At 38.9% G+C, this 15,373-nt stretch overlaps 3 protein-coding genes across 4 annotated transcripts; 1 reads left to right on the forward strand and 2 right to left on the reverse strand.

Annotated features, from left to right (window-relative positions):
* Positions 1 to 1,336: 1,336 nt before the first annotated feature.
* Positions 1,337 to 8,701, reverse strand: LOC149024927 (hexosyltransferase GAUT11-like). The gene is made up of 2 exons (XM_089145124.1): positions 8,206 to 8,701; positions 1,337 to 3,230 (listed from the first exon to the last, which is right to left on the reverse strand). The coding sequence occupies exons 1-2, from the start codon at positions 8,356 to 8,358 to the stop codon at positions 1,776 to 1,778; spliced, it is 1,608 nt and encodes a 535-aa protein (XP_089001250.1). The 5' UTR covers positions 8,359 to 8,701; the 3' UTR covers positions 1,337 to 1,775.
* Positions 8,702 to 10,252: 1,551 nt separating this feature from the next.
* LOC149024928 (oxidoreductase bty37-like) lies at positions 10,253 to 12,840 on the forward strand. Of its 2 annotated transcripts, XM_089145127.1 has the most exons (9): positions 10,261 to 10,349; positions 10,427 to 10,551; positions 10,945 to 11,104; positions 11,213 to 11,332; positions 11,439 to 11,482; positions 11,587 to 11,712; positions 12,055 to 12,139; positions 12,252 to 12,308; positions 12,408 to 12,840. In XM_089145127.1, exons 2-9 carry the CDS (start codon positions 10,445 to 10,447, stop codon positions 12,483 to 12,485), a joined length of 777 nt encoding a protein of 258 aa, XP_089001253.1. In that variant the 5' UTR covers positions 10,261 to 10,349; positions 10,427 to 10,444; the 3' UTR covers positions 12,486 to 12,840. The 2 variants fall into 2 exon arrangements, with proteins under 2 accessions (XP_089001254.1, XP_089001253.1); XM_089145128.1 differs by lacking the exon at positions 10,427 to 10,551 and having other exon boundaries at positions 10,253 to 10,349.
* On the reverse strand, positions 12,705 to 15,311 carry REV7 (DNA-binding HORMA family protein). The gene is made up of 5 exons (XM_089145129.1): positions 15,093 to 15,311; positions 14,918 to 14,998; positions 14,710 to 14,822; positions 13,902 to 14,091; positions 12,705 to 13,560 (listed from the first exon to the last, which is right to left on the reverse strand). Exons 1-5 carry the CDS (start codon positions 15,121 to 15,123, stop codon positions 13,361 to 13,363), a joined length of 615 nt encoding a protein of 204 aa, XP_089001255.1. The 5' UTR covers positions 15,124 to 15,311; the 3' UTR covers positions 12,705 to 13,360.
* Between the last annotated feature and the right edge of the window lie 62 nt (positions 15,312 to 15,373).

A 15,373-nucleotide genomic window follows, 5' to 3' on the forward strand; every position in this document is an offset into this window, starting at 1 on the left:
TTACAGGAGAGAGATCACATGGTGTTTATGAATTAAAAAGGGTCTGGAAGCATATGAAATAATTGCATGCCATTCTGTCTGTTTTCTTCTCTGATGTAGGTCAAAGACAAACGTTGTTCTGGTTGTCTCAATTCCTGATTGACAGCTGCACTGGGAAAAGGGTTTAATATATGCCAAAATTTTACAAAATGAGATGAGTGGTTCCAAAGAAAGACAATCAAAACTGGGACGAAACAAGGAGCTTGCCGAGTTCAGGCATCATTATTAATGTAGTGAAAGTAATTCTACATTCATCAAAACAGGAATTACAAGCCTTCCAGCGTGCCCTCAAAACAGGGGAATGTAATGGATCCAGACAGAATACCTAGTGGAATGAGTGGAAACAGCATGGAACCAAGTAACTCGATTAAAAAGAAATAAAGAAGACAAAAAAAAGAGCAAAATTTCATTTTACAGGCATATTTCATATTTGCAGGATGAGTTTTCAAAAGGGTTATGCCCCCATTAAGTCCGGTTTTGGACCTCTTTGATGCCACCCAGAAAACGAAGAATAGCTATGATTGCAGCATTAAATTATATGAAATGACAGCAGGTTTTATGTTCTGCCGAGGATAGGAAGCTTCATCAATGTCATATTTGAAATACTTGGAAACAGTTATAATTTTCAATGGGTTATTTCTCTTTCCTAAACCCAGTTGAAGACAGGTGGCTATGCAATAGGGGCATGTACTTGATATTCTGATTGGATCAATAGAGATCCCCATGCTTTCAGGATGAAGGTTCCAATAATCCAATGGCTATGAATAAGCTTCTGGCTGTGTAAAGTATCTTGAATAGTAGGAAAAGTTATCAATTCAATCTGCTCGTTTGGGTTGACACTTTATTTGCAGAGTAGGCAGGGGATGGGTCCGAAAATTTTACTTGAAAATTTGTGAAAATTTGAATATCTGAAGACCTAGAGTTCAGGTTTGATTTGTGAAGTCATCGAACTTGGAAGACTGAGGCCAGTGAGCCCAAAGAAGTAATTGACAATGTTCCAAAATGTCTCAATTTAATATGAAAGATAATGACATCCAAAGACCATTTCTCCTATGCTTCCTAATACCCAGTTATCAGAACGTCATAAATCATAAATGTACATTCAGTTTACATTGAGCACGAAGCCAACCAATGAAGTGGATGCTTCACCTTGGATAGACAAACAGTAATCAAACAATGAGCTGGATGATAGGCTGCTAGCAAAAATTACTAATGCGATCAGCAACCCATCTGAATGATAATGTACATGCTGTAGTAATTGGGTGAAAGGATTCCTCCTGCTCACCAGAATCATAGCCATGACAAAGAACCAGATGAGATTATACAACTTCAGACTATTTTAAAGCAAACCAAAGCAGGACCTTGTAAATCTGTTGAACAATTCTCACCCAATAATCTTACTAAATTACAAAATTTTTATCCAAATACATTGTCATCTATCTAGCATGGAGGTTATTGCAAAATTTGCTACACAACAAATATTCCTAAAACCTTCTATAATTGAAGCTCATCAGAAAAAAAATGAGTTCTACCCACCCGCAGATGTAATACATTCTTTCCTTCTGGTGTCAATAACATTTCGGTTTCCCCCCCTTTCTGAAACCCAAAAATGGTTCTAACGAAGCTTGACTTTGACTCCACAAAATTGTGACAATATATTGAGAGGCTGAGCATTTTGAAATTGATGCTGATTATACCGAAGATTGCATTAGGTTGATCCAGGAAGAAGCCACAGCTCAACTTTTGATGCAATTTTGAAGAAATGGGTGTGTATGATTTACATACCGTTCCCATAGAAACTTGTACCTTCCAAACGCCAGCTTTAGCCATGGCTTCATGTTCCCATTGAAATGAATAACGGCTGCACTCTCAATTAAACGATTGTCGATGTTGATGTCATAACCCAAGCCTAACACATGCCATCTCCGATCAAGGGGCTCAGTCAGTCCATAAAATGTGAGAAGGCCGGGGGCAAGGGTTCCTAGCTTCCAGAGAGTCTGATCAGCATTCTGCTCTTGCCAGTAGTGATACCTTGCAGTCACATTCATTTTGTTCCACACCTTCAAGTCAAAAACATTCATCCCAAATGCCCATCCACAGGCCTGTGGGTCAAACTTTGAACTGATGATTGTATTGGAGAAATTTAGGTATTTGTAATAGCGATGGAATGCCTCAAGACAAGTCTCTACTGCTCCATTCACATTTCCATGCAAATCCAACGAGAAAAGTGGGGTCAGATCCTTCTGGACAACAACATCATCATCCAGAAAAACCACCTTCTCAAGTGAGGGATATATTTCTGGGATGTAAAAGCGCAGATGATTCAACAAAGATACATATCTTGGATTCCGGAACTTCAGCTCAACCCGAGAGTCTTGAGGGTCCCCAAAGTAGTAAGCCCTTACCTCCGCCTCAAGGAGCTGTCGCAAAATGGGAGAGTAAGAGGCATTCAGCCAAGAGAACTCTTCAATGCTCTGTACAACTATGGTAGAGCCTTTAAAGTCAATGCCAAGGAACCATGCCTGCATTGCTCCATAGCTGATCTTATCTGTGACAATGTGGAAGACAAGCTCCTCAGGATGGTTCGCATTGGAGACAGTGGAGTTAACCACTACAGAGGTAGCAAGAACGTTATCAGAGAAAATGCAGAAGTGGTAGAGGTTGTTATCCACAAGCCGAGGGGAATTTCCCTTCACATCTGCAAGTTCCCGTAGTGCAGAATTTTCAAGCCAGTCAGCTGTCAGTCTGACATGCAGACAATGGAGGCTCTTGGGCAGAGACTCAGCTACTAATTGCCCGAAAGCCGTGCTCTGCACTGTCACTGCATTTGCACGCTCTTCAAGGGCTTGGATGTGGGATTTCATTGTCATGATTGTAGTAGCAATGTCATAATGTGCATCTTGTGCCTTGTAGATTAGTGCAGATAGGCCTTGAACTATTGGTTGTGCTTCTTCCAACGTAATGTGCTTCCCTATCATGGCAGCTTTTGAGAGCAGGAGCTGGCATTGCCTGATTTTTTTGCTGAGCTCCCAAGCAAGGTGAAGGTTATTATGTTCTTTCGCAATAATCACATAAGCCTTGGCAAGAATCATTTGTTCACCTAATTGCCTAACAAATGACGTAACACTCAGTATTTCTTCCGTATAATTTAAACTCTCATGTTGGTCAACTCCAATCTGTTCATTCTTCTCCTGAGACATGGAAACATGCAATATCAGTGATAGTAAAAAAATAGATCCCTTTTAGGAAATAGATAAGTAAATACTTGGCAATACTTGAATTCATATTTCAATTAATTATTCTGCAATAACAGTCAATTATTTTAAACATAAAATCCTTGAAAACGTTCAAGACCTAAAATGGTGAACATACTTTTGGAACTTCCCCCGGGGATCTGTACGGGCGCCAGCTCCCCCGTGGGCCCGCGGCCCCCCCGGCCAAGCCCCACTACAACAACAACAACAACAACCCCAAAGGGGCGGCCCCCCCCCGAACACCCCCCCCCCCCCCCCCCCCCGTGCCCCCCCCCCCCCCCCCCCCTATCCCCGGGGGCCGCCCCCCCCCCCCCCCCCTACCCCCCCCCCCCCTCCCCCCCCCCCCCCCCCCCCCCCCCCCCCCCCCCCCCCCTTCCCCCCCCCCCCCCCCCCCCCCCCCCCCCCCCCCCCCCCCCCCCCCCCCCCCCCCCCCCCCCCCCCCCCCCAAGTCCTCCACTGATTAGGTTTAAAGGACTACTGGCCTGATTTAATGGAATATATCAACCTCTTGGTGACTTCTGCATTTCTGTCTTTTTGTTTTATTTTCTTTTCTTCTTAATTGTTCGCTTAAATTGTCAAATTATTCCTACCAAAAAAAGTAAATTTGTCAATTATTCACACCGAGAAAATTTAGTCATATCCATACATAATCCAAAAACTCCACAAACCTTCAACAGTTTGGCAGAATCAATCTAACAATTCTACTTATCTATACAAAAAGAGAAGCTGCTTGTGTAACTTCAGATTTCGTTGTTCGTAACTACCATTCCATCTTCCAGCATAACTTGGTTTTCCTTGGTTCTTCTTTATTCTCATATAATTCTCTCTTTTGTTTATCCTGTCACATTTTCTGCTCAACCCATTACCTATTGGTGCAACCTGGGAAGCTATTTTTCATTTTTAACTCTACCTACTTTGCACCTCCTACTAATGGTGGCAATGCCAGTGATATAAATTTCAGTTTTTCACTTCCTAGAAAGGATCCAGTTGACACATCACAAGCTTTTGTGCAAGACAAGTCTAAACTCCCCCCAGGGCACGAACTGAAGTAGCTCGAAGCTTATACTTTTAAAGCATATTTCTACTTAAAAAGGGAAGGTTTTGTTTGTTCTAACCATTTCCTGAACTTATTACCTGTGGCATTGTCGTTCTTAAACATTCTTTTAACCTACGATATAGCCTAATTTGTTGGTTGTCGCATTTGCCAACCTCATTAACATGGTTTTCAAAATTCTTGAACCTTTATTTATCCTGCAACAAAGTCTATTTTTTGAAATGCATCAACTAAACTGAAACCTCAGAGGAAACTGCAAGGACAGGGGCAGTGTTCTGCATCATTAACTGTGGAAACCATGAAAGGAATCTCAGGTTTTGGCTTGCATGTTGATAACACATGATGCCCTTCAACAAGTGGACTAGAAAAATCTTCAGTGCTATTGTGTCTCTGTAAATAACACGAACTAAATCTTCCATCAATCTCATGTCTAATAAAGTCTAATCTGATCCCGAGTCTTCTGACCGTCTTACTCTTTTCCTCCATCACTTTCTCCACCGAGTTCTGTTGTACTGATATTCCACAACCTTAAAACACAGTTAATGGGTACTGTTCACTGGCCAAAACAGTAGGCCTACCCCTTAACCATGGCATCTAATAGTGACATAATTCTTTAATTAAACGTTTATGTGGGGAAAAATAGGACAGAAATGGCCAATCTCACAATCCATGGATACATCCCTAGAAGCTACTACCAACTCTCTTCAAGGCAGTATTGATAGTCTCAACACTAATGCTAAACCCCTTGGGTCTAGAAATGACATCTTTATAAGCTGAAACAAAAAAGTGGCACTTAAAGGAAGAGTACACTTCCAATTTCATCTCACAGCCTTACAGCTCTAGTCATGGCAAACCTCTACCGAACTCTTATTTTTCCTAGTCAAGGTTTGAAACTTCAATATATCTCAGGTTTCGATGAAATCCTCCATGTGTGGATAGTGAAATGGCAAATTATCTCTAAACAAATGGAACCCCTGGATTGTTATAAAAATAAAAATAAAACCAAAATGCTAGTTTGGCTTCGAACCCAAGTTGGCAGTGTACAAGTACAACATACCTTTTCTATACTTTCTCAAAGACAGGACATAATATGCATTACAAATGAAGGAAAAACATTTAATATTATAATATTGAAGTGCTGTCGAAGTGACCCAAAGAGTTGGAGGATTGCTTATGCAACAAGGCGCACACCTAAACATTGCCTAGACAACCTATGATGCAAATATGTCACACATGGGGCTTATTTTATTGAAAATGAGCCCTGGTGGGGCTATGTACACATTGGGAGTTTGATTCCAGTGTTTTCTTTGTAATGGGTTAATTTAATGGACCTAAAACGTGTTACAAAGGAAGCCACATAGGATTAGGCTTAATATTAGCTTATTCTCACCCTAGGTCACTTAATGAAGTGGGTTTTACTTGCCTAGGTGGAGTTAAAAGATTATTATACGTACCTAGACGACTAGACATTGTAATTGTCCTTTAAATTTCATAGTAAGAAGATTGAAAGTTGCAGTTAATGTATTTTATTGGATTAGTTTCTAGGTATGGTAATTCTAATTAGTTTTGGAATCCCAACAATCTTTTAATCCATTTGATGTAACCCAAGCCATGGAACCATGGATTGTTGTTTCAGCACACAATTTAAGAAGGGGGGGGGGAGAGAAGAAACCCTCATTGTGTGATAACTACTTGTGAGAACATCAACTGTACTTATGTGAGACTCCCATCTGAGAATCAAGTAATCTCAGTGGGACAACAATGGTTGGGCAACTAGTTTGACTATAGGCTGTCGCCTATCTAATTTCATTTACATATATTAGCATTCGATCTTTATTAGCCCTAATTTACTCCAGAACCATCTTGGCTTGCTGACCTTTCAGGAAGCCATACCAATGCATAATGGTATAAATATAATCATGCTAGTAACAACCTAATATGAGAAAATTAACATATAGTAAACAAAGTATCCTAATGCATGAGGCTTCTGCCAATACAAGGTCTGGAGGGTCATAACATAAGCAGCTATAATGCTACTTTCATAAAGAAGCTGTTTCCAGACTCAACCTTGTGAGTCAGCGACCACTTGGTCACAATGGAGCACCACTACTGTTGCTTGTGATCTTGCAAGTGGTCACTGATCAGTCTGGAAACAGTCTCTATCCAAAAGTAGGGGTAACCTACGTACATTATGACCATCCCCGGACCATGCAGCAGCGGAAGCCTCGTGCACAAAGTATGCCCTTCTTTTATTAGGTCGCTCTTATTTTTATTCTTATAATGCAGTTATGAGTCATTTAGTTTCAAAATTTTAATTAGATAATTCTAGATGAAAGATGTTTGGAATGTTGCAAAGCCAGTAATTATGCAGAATTTCAGTTGAAATTTCACCAAAAATGGTAGAGAGAGAGAGAACAGTCATACTAAAAAACAAAAGGTGATATGTGAATTTTTTTCTAGAAAATTTACTCCGTCTTGTTGCGAAGTAAACTCAGAGAAGCAGCCAAAAGTAATGGCTTCCATACTATTTTCTCTTCTAGCTCTAAACTCAATAGATGAGGAGAGCATTAGCAAAATATAGCAGGAATGAAGAATATCAAGACTGGTTGGCATTGGAGAGCTACAGTATTATCGAAGAGAATTACAATATTATAGTAGTGTGGATGAAGTGGAGAGGTACTTTTATCGTTTTATATGTAGCAGATTAATACTAACAGGAGAGAACTGGGACTTAACCTAGGAATCAGATAATATCAAGTGATCAAAGACACCAAAAGAGGGGGCAAAGAGAATACAATAAAGAAAAGTAACACTGTAACACAACCTAGCTCCAAGGAGTAGAAATCAACCCAAATAGAAGCCAGCAACAAATAACATTTACAACCAGAGAAAAGCAAAGGGAATTTGAGATTCAACAATGTTATAATGCTCAACAAAATTTCGGGTCTCCAATATTCTGCTATCCATCCTGTACTCTACAGATATTGGAAGCTGTTGATACAGTAAAGTCACATCCAATTCTTACACAATGTAAGAACTGCATTTTATTGCATGGGAATAAAGTCAAGCAGTTGGGATATTACAAACGATCGTTCTTCCATATCAGAAACCATGGTATTTACATCCATGAGATCCACAACACTAAACGTTCAAAATCAAGCCCGTCCAAAAGAATCACCTAAGCTTTAAGAGAAAGGTTGGCCATCTAAACAGGATTCGCATTACTTACTAGTTACTACCATTAAAACCAGTTCCCCTGGACTCCTGCTACAAGTCATGCTGGTCTAACCAACACAATGAGAAAGAGAGCTCGCAAGGGCCTAACCATTATTGAAAAAAAGAAGGATATTAATAAAGAAAGGTAAAAATGGGGGCATGCTTCTTTATCTAGTTGTGAATTGACATTATATATATCTCTAAGTTTAAGCCTCTACTAGTTTTAATAAGTGGCCAATGAGGAAACAATATATGAAGTCAAAATCCTCGATTTCTAAGAGGAGGCCAGCTTAAGAATTACAAAGCAAGAAATCAGTTACTTAAATAAGGCTCAGGGGCTTCTAACAATAGAATGATAGAGCAATCTTCAAAAAATATATATTTCCTAGTTCCACATCGTACAACATCCAGTCAAGTATGAACTAAGGATTGTACGCATACTTTGGAAATCACAAATGAGAGCTTCTTCTGAAATCCATATTACCTCAAACTAAAATAACCTGAAGATACATGCTGACCAATTCAACTACCAATAATAGCTCAAATTTGTGAAAATTAAACATCTTTGCATTTTGAAAACCCCATAACAGCTCAAAAATGATTTGGGCAATACGGATCACAATCAGTAACTATCCAGCTTACCTGTATCGGATTTTCGAAGCTGTATACATGGTGATTATGATGCAAAACAAACAGTATCAAAGCCACGAGTGAGAAAAACCCAAAGAGTCCCCAGATCCAGTAAGAAAACTTCCTCCGCGCTGGGCGCCGAAACTCGGCCGCCCGTCGACGCATCGTTTACAGGTCCCTTCCACGATTTACAGGCAAATCAAGAATTCAGACAGAACGACCCATCACTCAGACTAGACGAAAAAACACTGAATTGGGGAATTGGCGCTCCTTCGGGTTTCTAGCAAGAGCTTCTCTTCAGAGATTTTGAGCTGTCAGCACGCACGAAACTGAAGAAGTAAGAACTACGGAGAGGGAAAATAGAAATGGAATGACAGATTTGACAACAGGAGTCCGGTTCTGCTCCCTTTGACGGTGAGCAGGCAAAAAAGAAACGCAAGCTTCTGTCATAGGAGCTAGTGGAAGCAAAAATTGCTCCGTATCGGTGGCTGGCGACACCACCGACGGCGATACATTTAAAAGGGGTGTCGATAAAAAATCGACTCCGAAGTTTGTTTCATGAATCTAGAGTATTTAAAGTCATTCTTGAGGATTATACCCGTTTGGTTGTACAAATCTCTTGAAGTCAACAAATCATTCACGTTTTTGTGTAAAAGGTGAATCAGATGACAGGGTGAAATCAGAGATTTGAAAAAACATACAATTGTACATTCACAAAAATCATGTCGATCAAATAAATTTTTAGGATGAATTCACAGATTTCATTCCACAACCAAACACTTAATTTTATAAATTATAACTCCATAGATTTGAAGTCTATAGATTTGAAATCTCAAGATATTTGAAATCTCCGACTCAGTAACCAACATAAATAATATAATAATAAGTGATAATGAAGCAAGATTAATTCATAAAAGTTGAATATTTGAACAAAATTTTTATATATATATATATATATGAGCAAAATAGGATTAAAATGCAAGAAACAAGAAAGAAAAGTGACATTAACAACATTTGAAAACATATCAACGATAAATCGTCAATTTATTATCGACATTGTGTTGGAGGGGGTGTTATATCACCCCACTCCAACATGGTGATATACAATACTTCGAACCATAAGTGGAACATGTGAAAATTTGTGGGCTTGTGGGATTTGTTATAGATTATGCAATGCTTGGCGATGCTAGGTATTGATGTGGGCTTTTGAAGTAGCCTACTCAGAATTGGTGTCTTTACTCACTAATACACCACACCAATGTTATAATGCTAGGTATTGATGCATGTTCTCTCTGACCTGGCCCTCTGGGCTAAAGTGATCTGCAACAACATTAGTGAGCTAGGAATATAATTAACTGTGCATCAATTTTCCTTGTCGGTGGTGTTCGATAAATGCATGCATTACAATCATAAATTATGTAGAACTCATTAATAAAAGATAATAAAAAATTAAAAAATCCACCTATCACCAACTCTGGGACTCTGGGAGCCCCTTGTAATTCAAAGTGGCAACACAATCTCATGGCCTATTTTTGCTCCTTTTATTTTATTTATTTATTTATTTATTTTTTGGCTATTTGTTACAGAACTTCAATATCAACCAATTACACGGTTCACCCGATGGATGATGTCGGATACCGGATGCCAGATAAGCAGGAGAATCTTGAATTACCCTCGTTGTACACGTGACATAAATTGGCCTTCAGCGATTTAATACGAATGACGATTCCATCCACCCAGTATCAACAAGTACTACACACGTGGTTTACCCAATGGACGTCTGGTGTCGGATGTCGGATTCTGGATACCCGATACCCACGGTTCCCTCGTTGTGCTTCTACGGTTGAAGTTCGTTCTGCCCACGAGATTCACGACAGTACGACAGTACGACACCAAGGAGATATTCGATATTTCAATGACCACGGCGTCCTCACGTGACTCACGTCCCTTCTTTCTTCTACATACATGGATTAGGGGTAGTTTAGTCTTATACTTGTAATGTCAGATATGACTATATGAGATATGTATGCCCCTCACTCAGTGGACTTATTTTGACGAATATTTGAAAATTTCGCCCTTATTTTCTCGCTCTAAATTAGCTTTAGCTTAATGCGGTTGCTCTCTCTTCTCTCCAATTCCAACGTCCCCGTGTTCAGGTACGTATCGATAAACACCACCTAGAGAAGGATTATCTCCTTAATCTTCTAACAAAGCTCGAGATCCGTAATGGCAGATAGGTTTGATCAGGAATATGACTGGTAACACCACCAAATTAGGCCGTGTTTCATTGTTCATCATATGCATCACTGGAATTTGTTTGGCTTTTGTAGGCAAACAAGTTCTTCAGAAAACCACCTCGTGAGTACTGATCATCAGTAGATTATACGCCTATGCATTTGTATTATTTGATCTGGTCGAGGTGCCAGTGCCACCGATAATTCAGTCTGCTTAGCCAAATTTGAAAGATCAGATGCCATTTTGTATCATCTCATGACGATCAGTCTGCTTTACACCACCTTCTTGGAATTAAATCACGTTTTGAATCAATTTCTGCAGTCAGATTCATTTGATCAGTAGAACACATTAAATCGACCTCTAGCTTTAACCTAAACCTGTACAATACAATACTATTAAGCTGATCCAAGTTGTTACGCACATAAAGATAGTAATTCCAATAAGTAGTTGTAGAAAAACAGAAATAAATTTGAAGTTGGAACAAGTTATAGGTACCATTTTCTCTTGTATTTACAGACAGACAAAGTTCATGGCTCAGTCGGCGGGTGGCAGCAGTACTGGAAAAAAGTTTATTCGAATCGACGTGAGTTCAGACCCGGTGTGTCCATATTGTTTTGTGGGCAAGATAAATCTTGACAAAGCTATGGATTTATCAAAGGATCAATACGATTTCGAGGTCTATTCTCTGTTGCCCTTTCTCTCTTTCCCTGTTCAGTTCATTGATATGTCAATTTATAAATATACCATAACCTTGTTATTTATGACCGAACAAACAATTTCACAGGTTAGATGGCATCCCTTTTTCCTGAATCCTGATGCTCCAAAAGATGGCATGGTAAAGAAGGACTTCTATATTAAGAAGTATGGACCCGCGGCTGAACAAATAGAAGCTCGAACAGCTCAGGTTTTGGGATTTATTTATTTATTTATTTATTTGGTTTTTCATCTGATTAAATCAACAAGGGAGATGGTATCTTTTGATGGTTTTGAAAGCTTTTTAAGTTTTGCAGGTATATCGAGGTCTTGGATATGACTATGACACGTCTGGGCTCATGTAAGCTTGGATCATAGTTTAGTTCTAGTTCTAATTGGATCAATCGATATAGTTATTTGGGAACATGTTGTAAGATATCTACTAAACATAACCCCAAAACACAGAGGGCCTACCCTGGACAGCCACAGACTCTTGACATTTGCAGGCCATCAAGGCTATGATAAGCAACATGCTCTCATGGAGGAGTTGTGCCTGGGATATTTTACACAGGGCAGGTTCATTGCTGATCGGTAAGTATTCTCTCTGCCATGTTCACTTCATCTAAATTATTTCTGCAGATAGTTAGAACTGAAAAACAAATTATGCTTCTCCAGTCCCAATGTTTCCTAACAATTTTGGATTTTTAGATTTCTGTACTTCATATGAACTTCTAAAGATAATTTTCACTTGAATAAGCAACAATAAATTGTTAAGCAGGATCCACCTATTTTTGCAGAGATTTTTTTTTAGCAGAACTAATTAGCTTTGCTTGGCATGAGTTCTCACTAAATTGTGCTGATTGAAAGAAAATAGCTGTTGTAAAGGATTGTAATTTTAAATACATGGAATTATAAATATTGGATTAATTACAGGGAATTTCTAGCAGAGGCTGCTAGAAAGGCTGGAGTTGAGGGAGTGGCAGAATACCTTGAAGATCCTAACAATGGAGTCAAGGAGGTAAATTAGTTCTCACAATTTTTTTTTTACTATAAATGAAAATGGGCTCTTTTCTAGTTTATACTGCATTATTATTCAGCTGAATTGATCGCTCTAATGGTTTATATTAAAGGTTTTTGAAGAACTGGAAAAATATTCATCAAACATTTCTGGAGTCCCGCATTTTGTGGTGCGTGATTATTTTTGTGCTTCCTGCTGAACTTTTGTTTTCAGTTTTTTCATCTACTACCGTTGCTTGTATTGAGATCAAAGAATTATTTTTGACCAGATTAATGACAAACTCAATCTAAGTGGTGCCCAACAACCTGAGGTATTTGTGAGATATTTTGAAGCAGCCACAAAATGAAAATAATTTGAGCACACAGCTTCTACTGTAATTGGCTATCTATGAGAGGTGCAACTCATAATCTGCATCCTGAAAAAATAAGAATGCTTGACGAACCTTCTATTTATTTATTGAGGCTTCATTGTAATATGTGTTGTATGCAAACCTGGTCCTTTTAGAACTCATAAGACCATGGTGATTTAAATAAATTCAGATTGCATTAGGGTTTGCTACCTTGTAATGAACTTCTTGTGTTGCAATTGCATTTTTAATTGTGTTGTAAGATCGAAAATGTATTGTGTATCATATTTTCTTTATTATTATTTGATAAGTTATGAATGGTATCTTAAGTTTGAGGTACTTTCTTTTGGTTGAATTGTTTTATTACTGTGTTGATTCTATTTGTAAATGTGCTTCTAAAGAAACAATAGAAGACCGAACTCTTTGACCATGATATGACAAAAATCCAACCTACCAATCACATCACCAACGTTTTGATGTAATCTATCAATCTCATCACTAATGTTTCAAGGAATTTGTGTAAGCATCAACCCGTAAAGAATTCATTAATATATATAAATATTTTTTTGGATGAATAATTAATGAAAAAAAAAAAAAAAAGCGTAATTACAAGACATGAAGGGCTGAGGTTACAGGACATTAATATGTTATTTAAACTTTACATGCGTTTTAACTGCTTCACACCATTGAACATTACAAAATGGTTGCAATTTCCAGCCTGAAACTAAGAGACTTTAGGAAAGAGAAAGAGAGGGGGCGGGGGGGGGGGAAATTAAGATCTGCAAATGTAGTTCTGACTCCACATTTTACAAGTTCTTTTTCCCCCAAGGCAGAGGGGGTGCACTTTGTTTCCACAGCAAGCTGGTGCTCAGATCTCATTGAAATTTTGGTTCAGAAGTACTCGGATGTTCTAAATACAATTGCAAACTCAGAGGTTCACTGCTCATAGACTTGATTGGGGTTATCAGAGGAGGCTGTTGCCACTGCTTTGTGTCTGTTGGAACCCAAAACTCCTCCTTCCCTGATCCAGCCTCGGGCAGGGATCTGAAATAAGCTGTTATCTCCCACTTGCAGCCTGTTAAAGGAGGATCATTATCCTGAATCAAAACGTAGAAATGGTGCTTACAAAACCTCAACCTATTAGAACTGCAGCACAGTATACTATTCTGTTTACAAGGATGCTTGTAGATGCAAATACATACATAATTCCTCTAAAATATATCCAGAGTAAAACTCAGGTTGCCTATATCATTGAACTGTGGGTTAATCAAAATGAGAAGCGAGTGCATTCAGGAACTAAACTGAGCACCCACTTCACTCCAAAAATAATTAAGATGAATTGCAAGATAAATCAAAGTAACAAACTGGAAAGCAAACTACAACTATGTAAAAGAATCCTCAATCTAGTACACATACCTCTAGGGAGAACCTTAGTGGCAGATTCAGACACTGAGAGCTTCATTAAAAATGACCTAAGAGAGAACTCCAGGTCAGCTGCTTCCACCCGGGATCTGTAAGACTGATTGACCCCAAGTTTGAACAAAAATCTCTCAATTGGTATACTGTCACTGTTGAAGAATACAACTGCTACCCTGTCCACCAATCCCTGCAAGAGCAGAAGACATAGTCTTCCTCATTATTGTTTTGAGGGTTCACACTTCAAACCAGGGTAAGACAAACCAGAAAGACACTGCATGGTTTCACTATTAGCATTCCAGTTTTAGTATTATGGACACGCATAGCACTAGATAATACACTGTCTATGTGGGCAGATCTAGGCATTGCATGAACATTGCGATTGGGCTAACCAGAATCTATGTAATGCCCTTTTTGGTTATTTACTATAATTTAGCATATTGGTTTCTTCAGTTTACAAGCCAACACCTAGAACCAGTGAAAAGAAATATGGGCACCAGAAGGTTAAAGAAAAGAAGTCAGCAACAATACAAAAGACCAAGAAATCCACATAGATGTACTGCTTCATCAGTGAAGAAGGGCACATAAGCAGAATAATATTGGGGCTCCTTAGGATTGGTCCAGCAGCTTCTAATGTAATCATGATTTAAAGGAATAAAATAGTACGAGTACTAGAATAAAAAAGAGAAGAAACTTCCAGCAATGGAAGAAGCAAATCAGACAATCAGATCAATTGAAAACCATGGTTGAGCTCTCCTTAATGGAGAACAGAGGCAAAATTGTCAACTAGATTAGGAAAAGGGCAAACCTTTTCGACAAAAGGGAGAAGTCCACTGACTGTAGAATGGATATAATCTCTAAGTTGAGGGTGTCGAGCCCTGTGTACAACAGCATTCATGTAACGCCGCCTCTCAAACGCACCTGCAACGACAATGCGGAATTTCATAAACTGACGATCAACAGAAGAGATTGAAAAAGCTGATTGTAAAATTATAAGGTCAGTAAGAGATTGGCACCGGAAGGATAAACCCCTTTGAGGAAAACAATCGAATTGATGGCGACTTCCAGTAATTCCACAACAATCCGAGATATCTCCCCTGGGTCAAATGAAATTCAAGGTCACTGATTTCGAATTTGATCAAAGAACAACAGAATCGAACCAATGAATTCCGATAAATCAAAGATTAAAACCTTGTGGGGATTGCTTATCTTTGCGCTCCATTTTCTCACCGTAGCTTCAAGTTACTCTTCCTAGCCGAGATACGCGCAGTGAAGCAGCCGCAACATTCTACGTAAGCTTCGCCTCTAAGCACCGTAATCTCTGTATACGAATTCGATCAGTGTATCGCCAAAGCCCATGTATGAAGGATATGTCGGTTATTTAAAAAAATTCGCCTATTCGGACTGGATCGATCTTCTAGCCATTTGATTATTTATAAAGAATCTTGGATCGAACCAGATTAGGGCCACTG

Source organism: Hakea prostrata, chromosome 2 (genome assembly GCF_041222555.1).
Source record: "Hakea prostrata isolate BN-2017 chromosome 2, UWA_Hpros_2, whole genome shotgun sequence".
NCBI classification, from domain to species: domain Eukaryota; kingdom Viridiplantae; phylum Streptophyta; class Magnoliopsida; order Proteales; family Proteaceae; genus Hakea; species Hakea prostrata.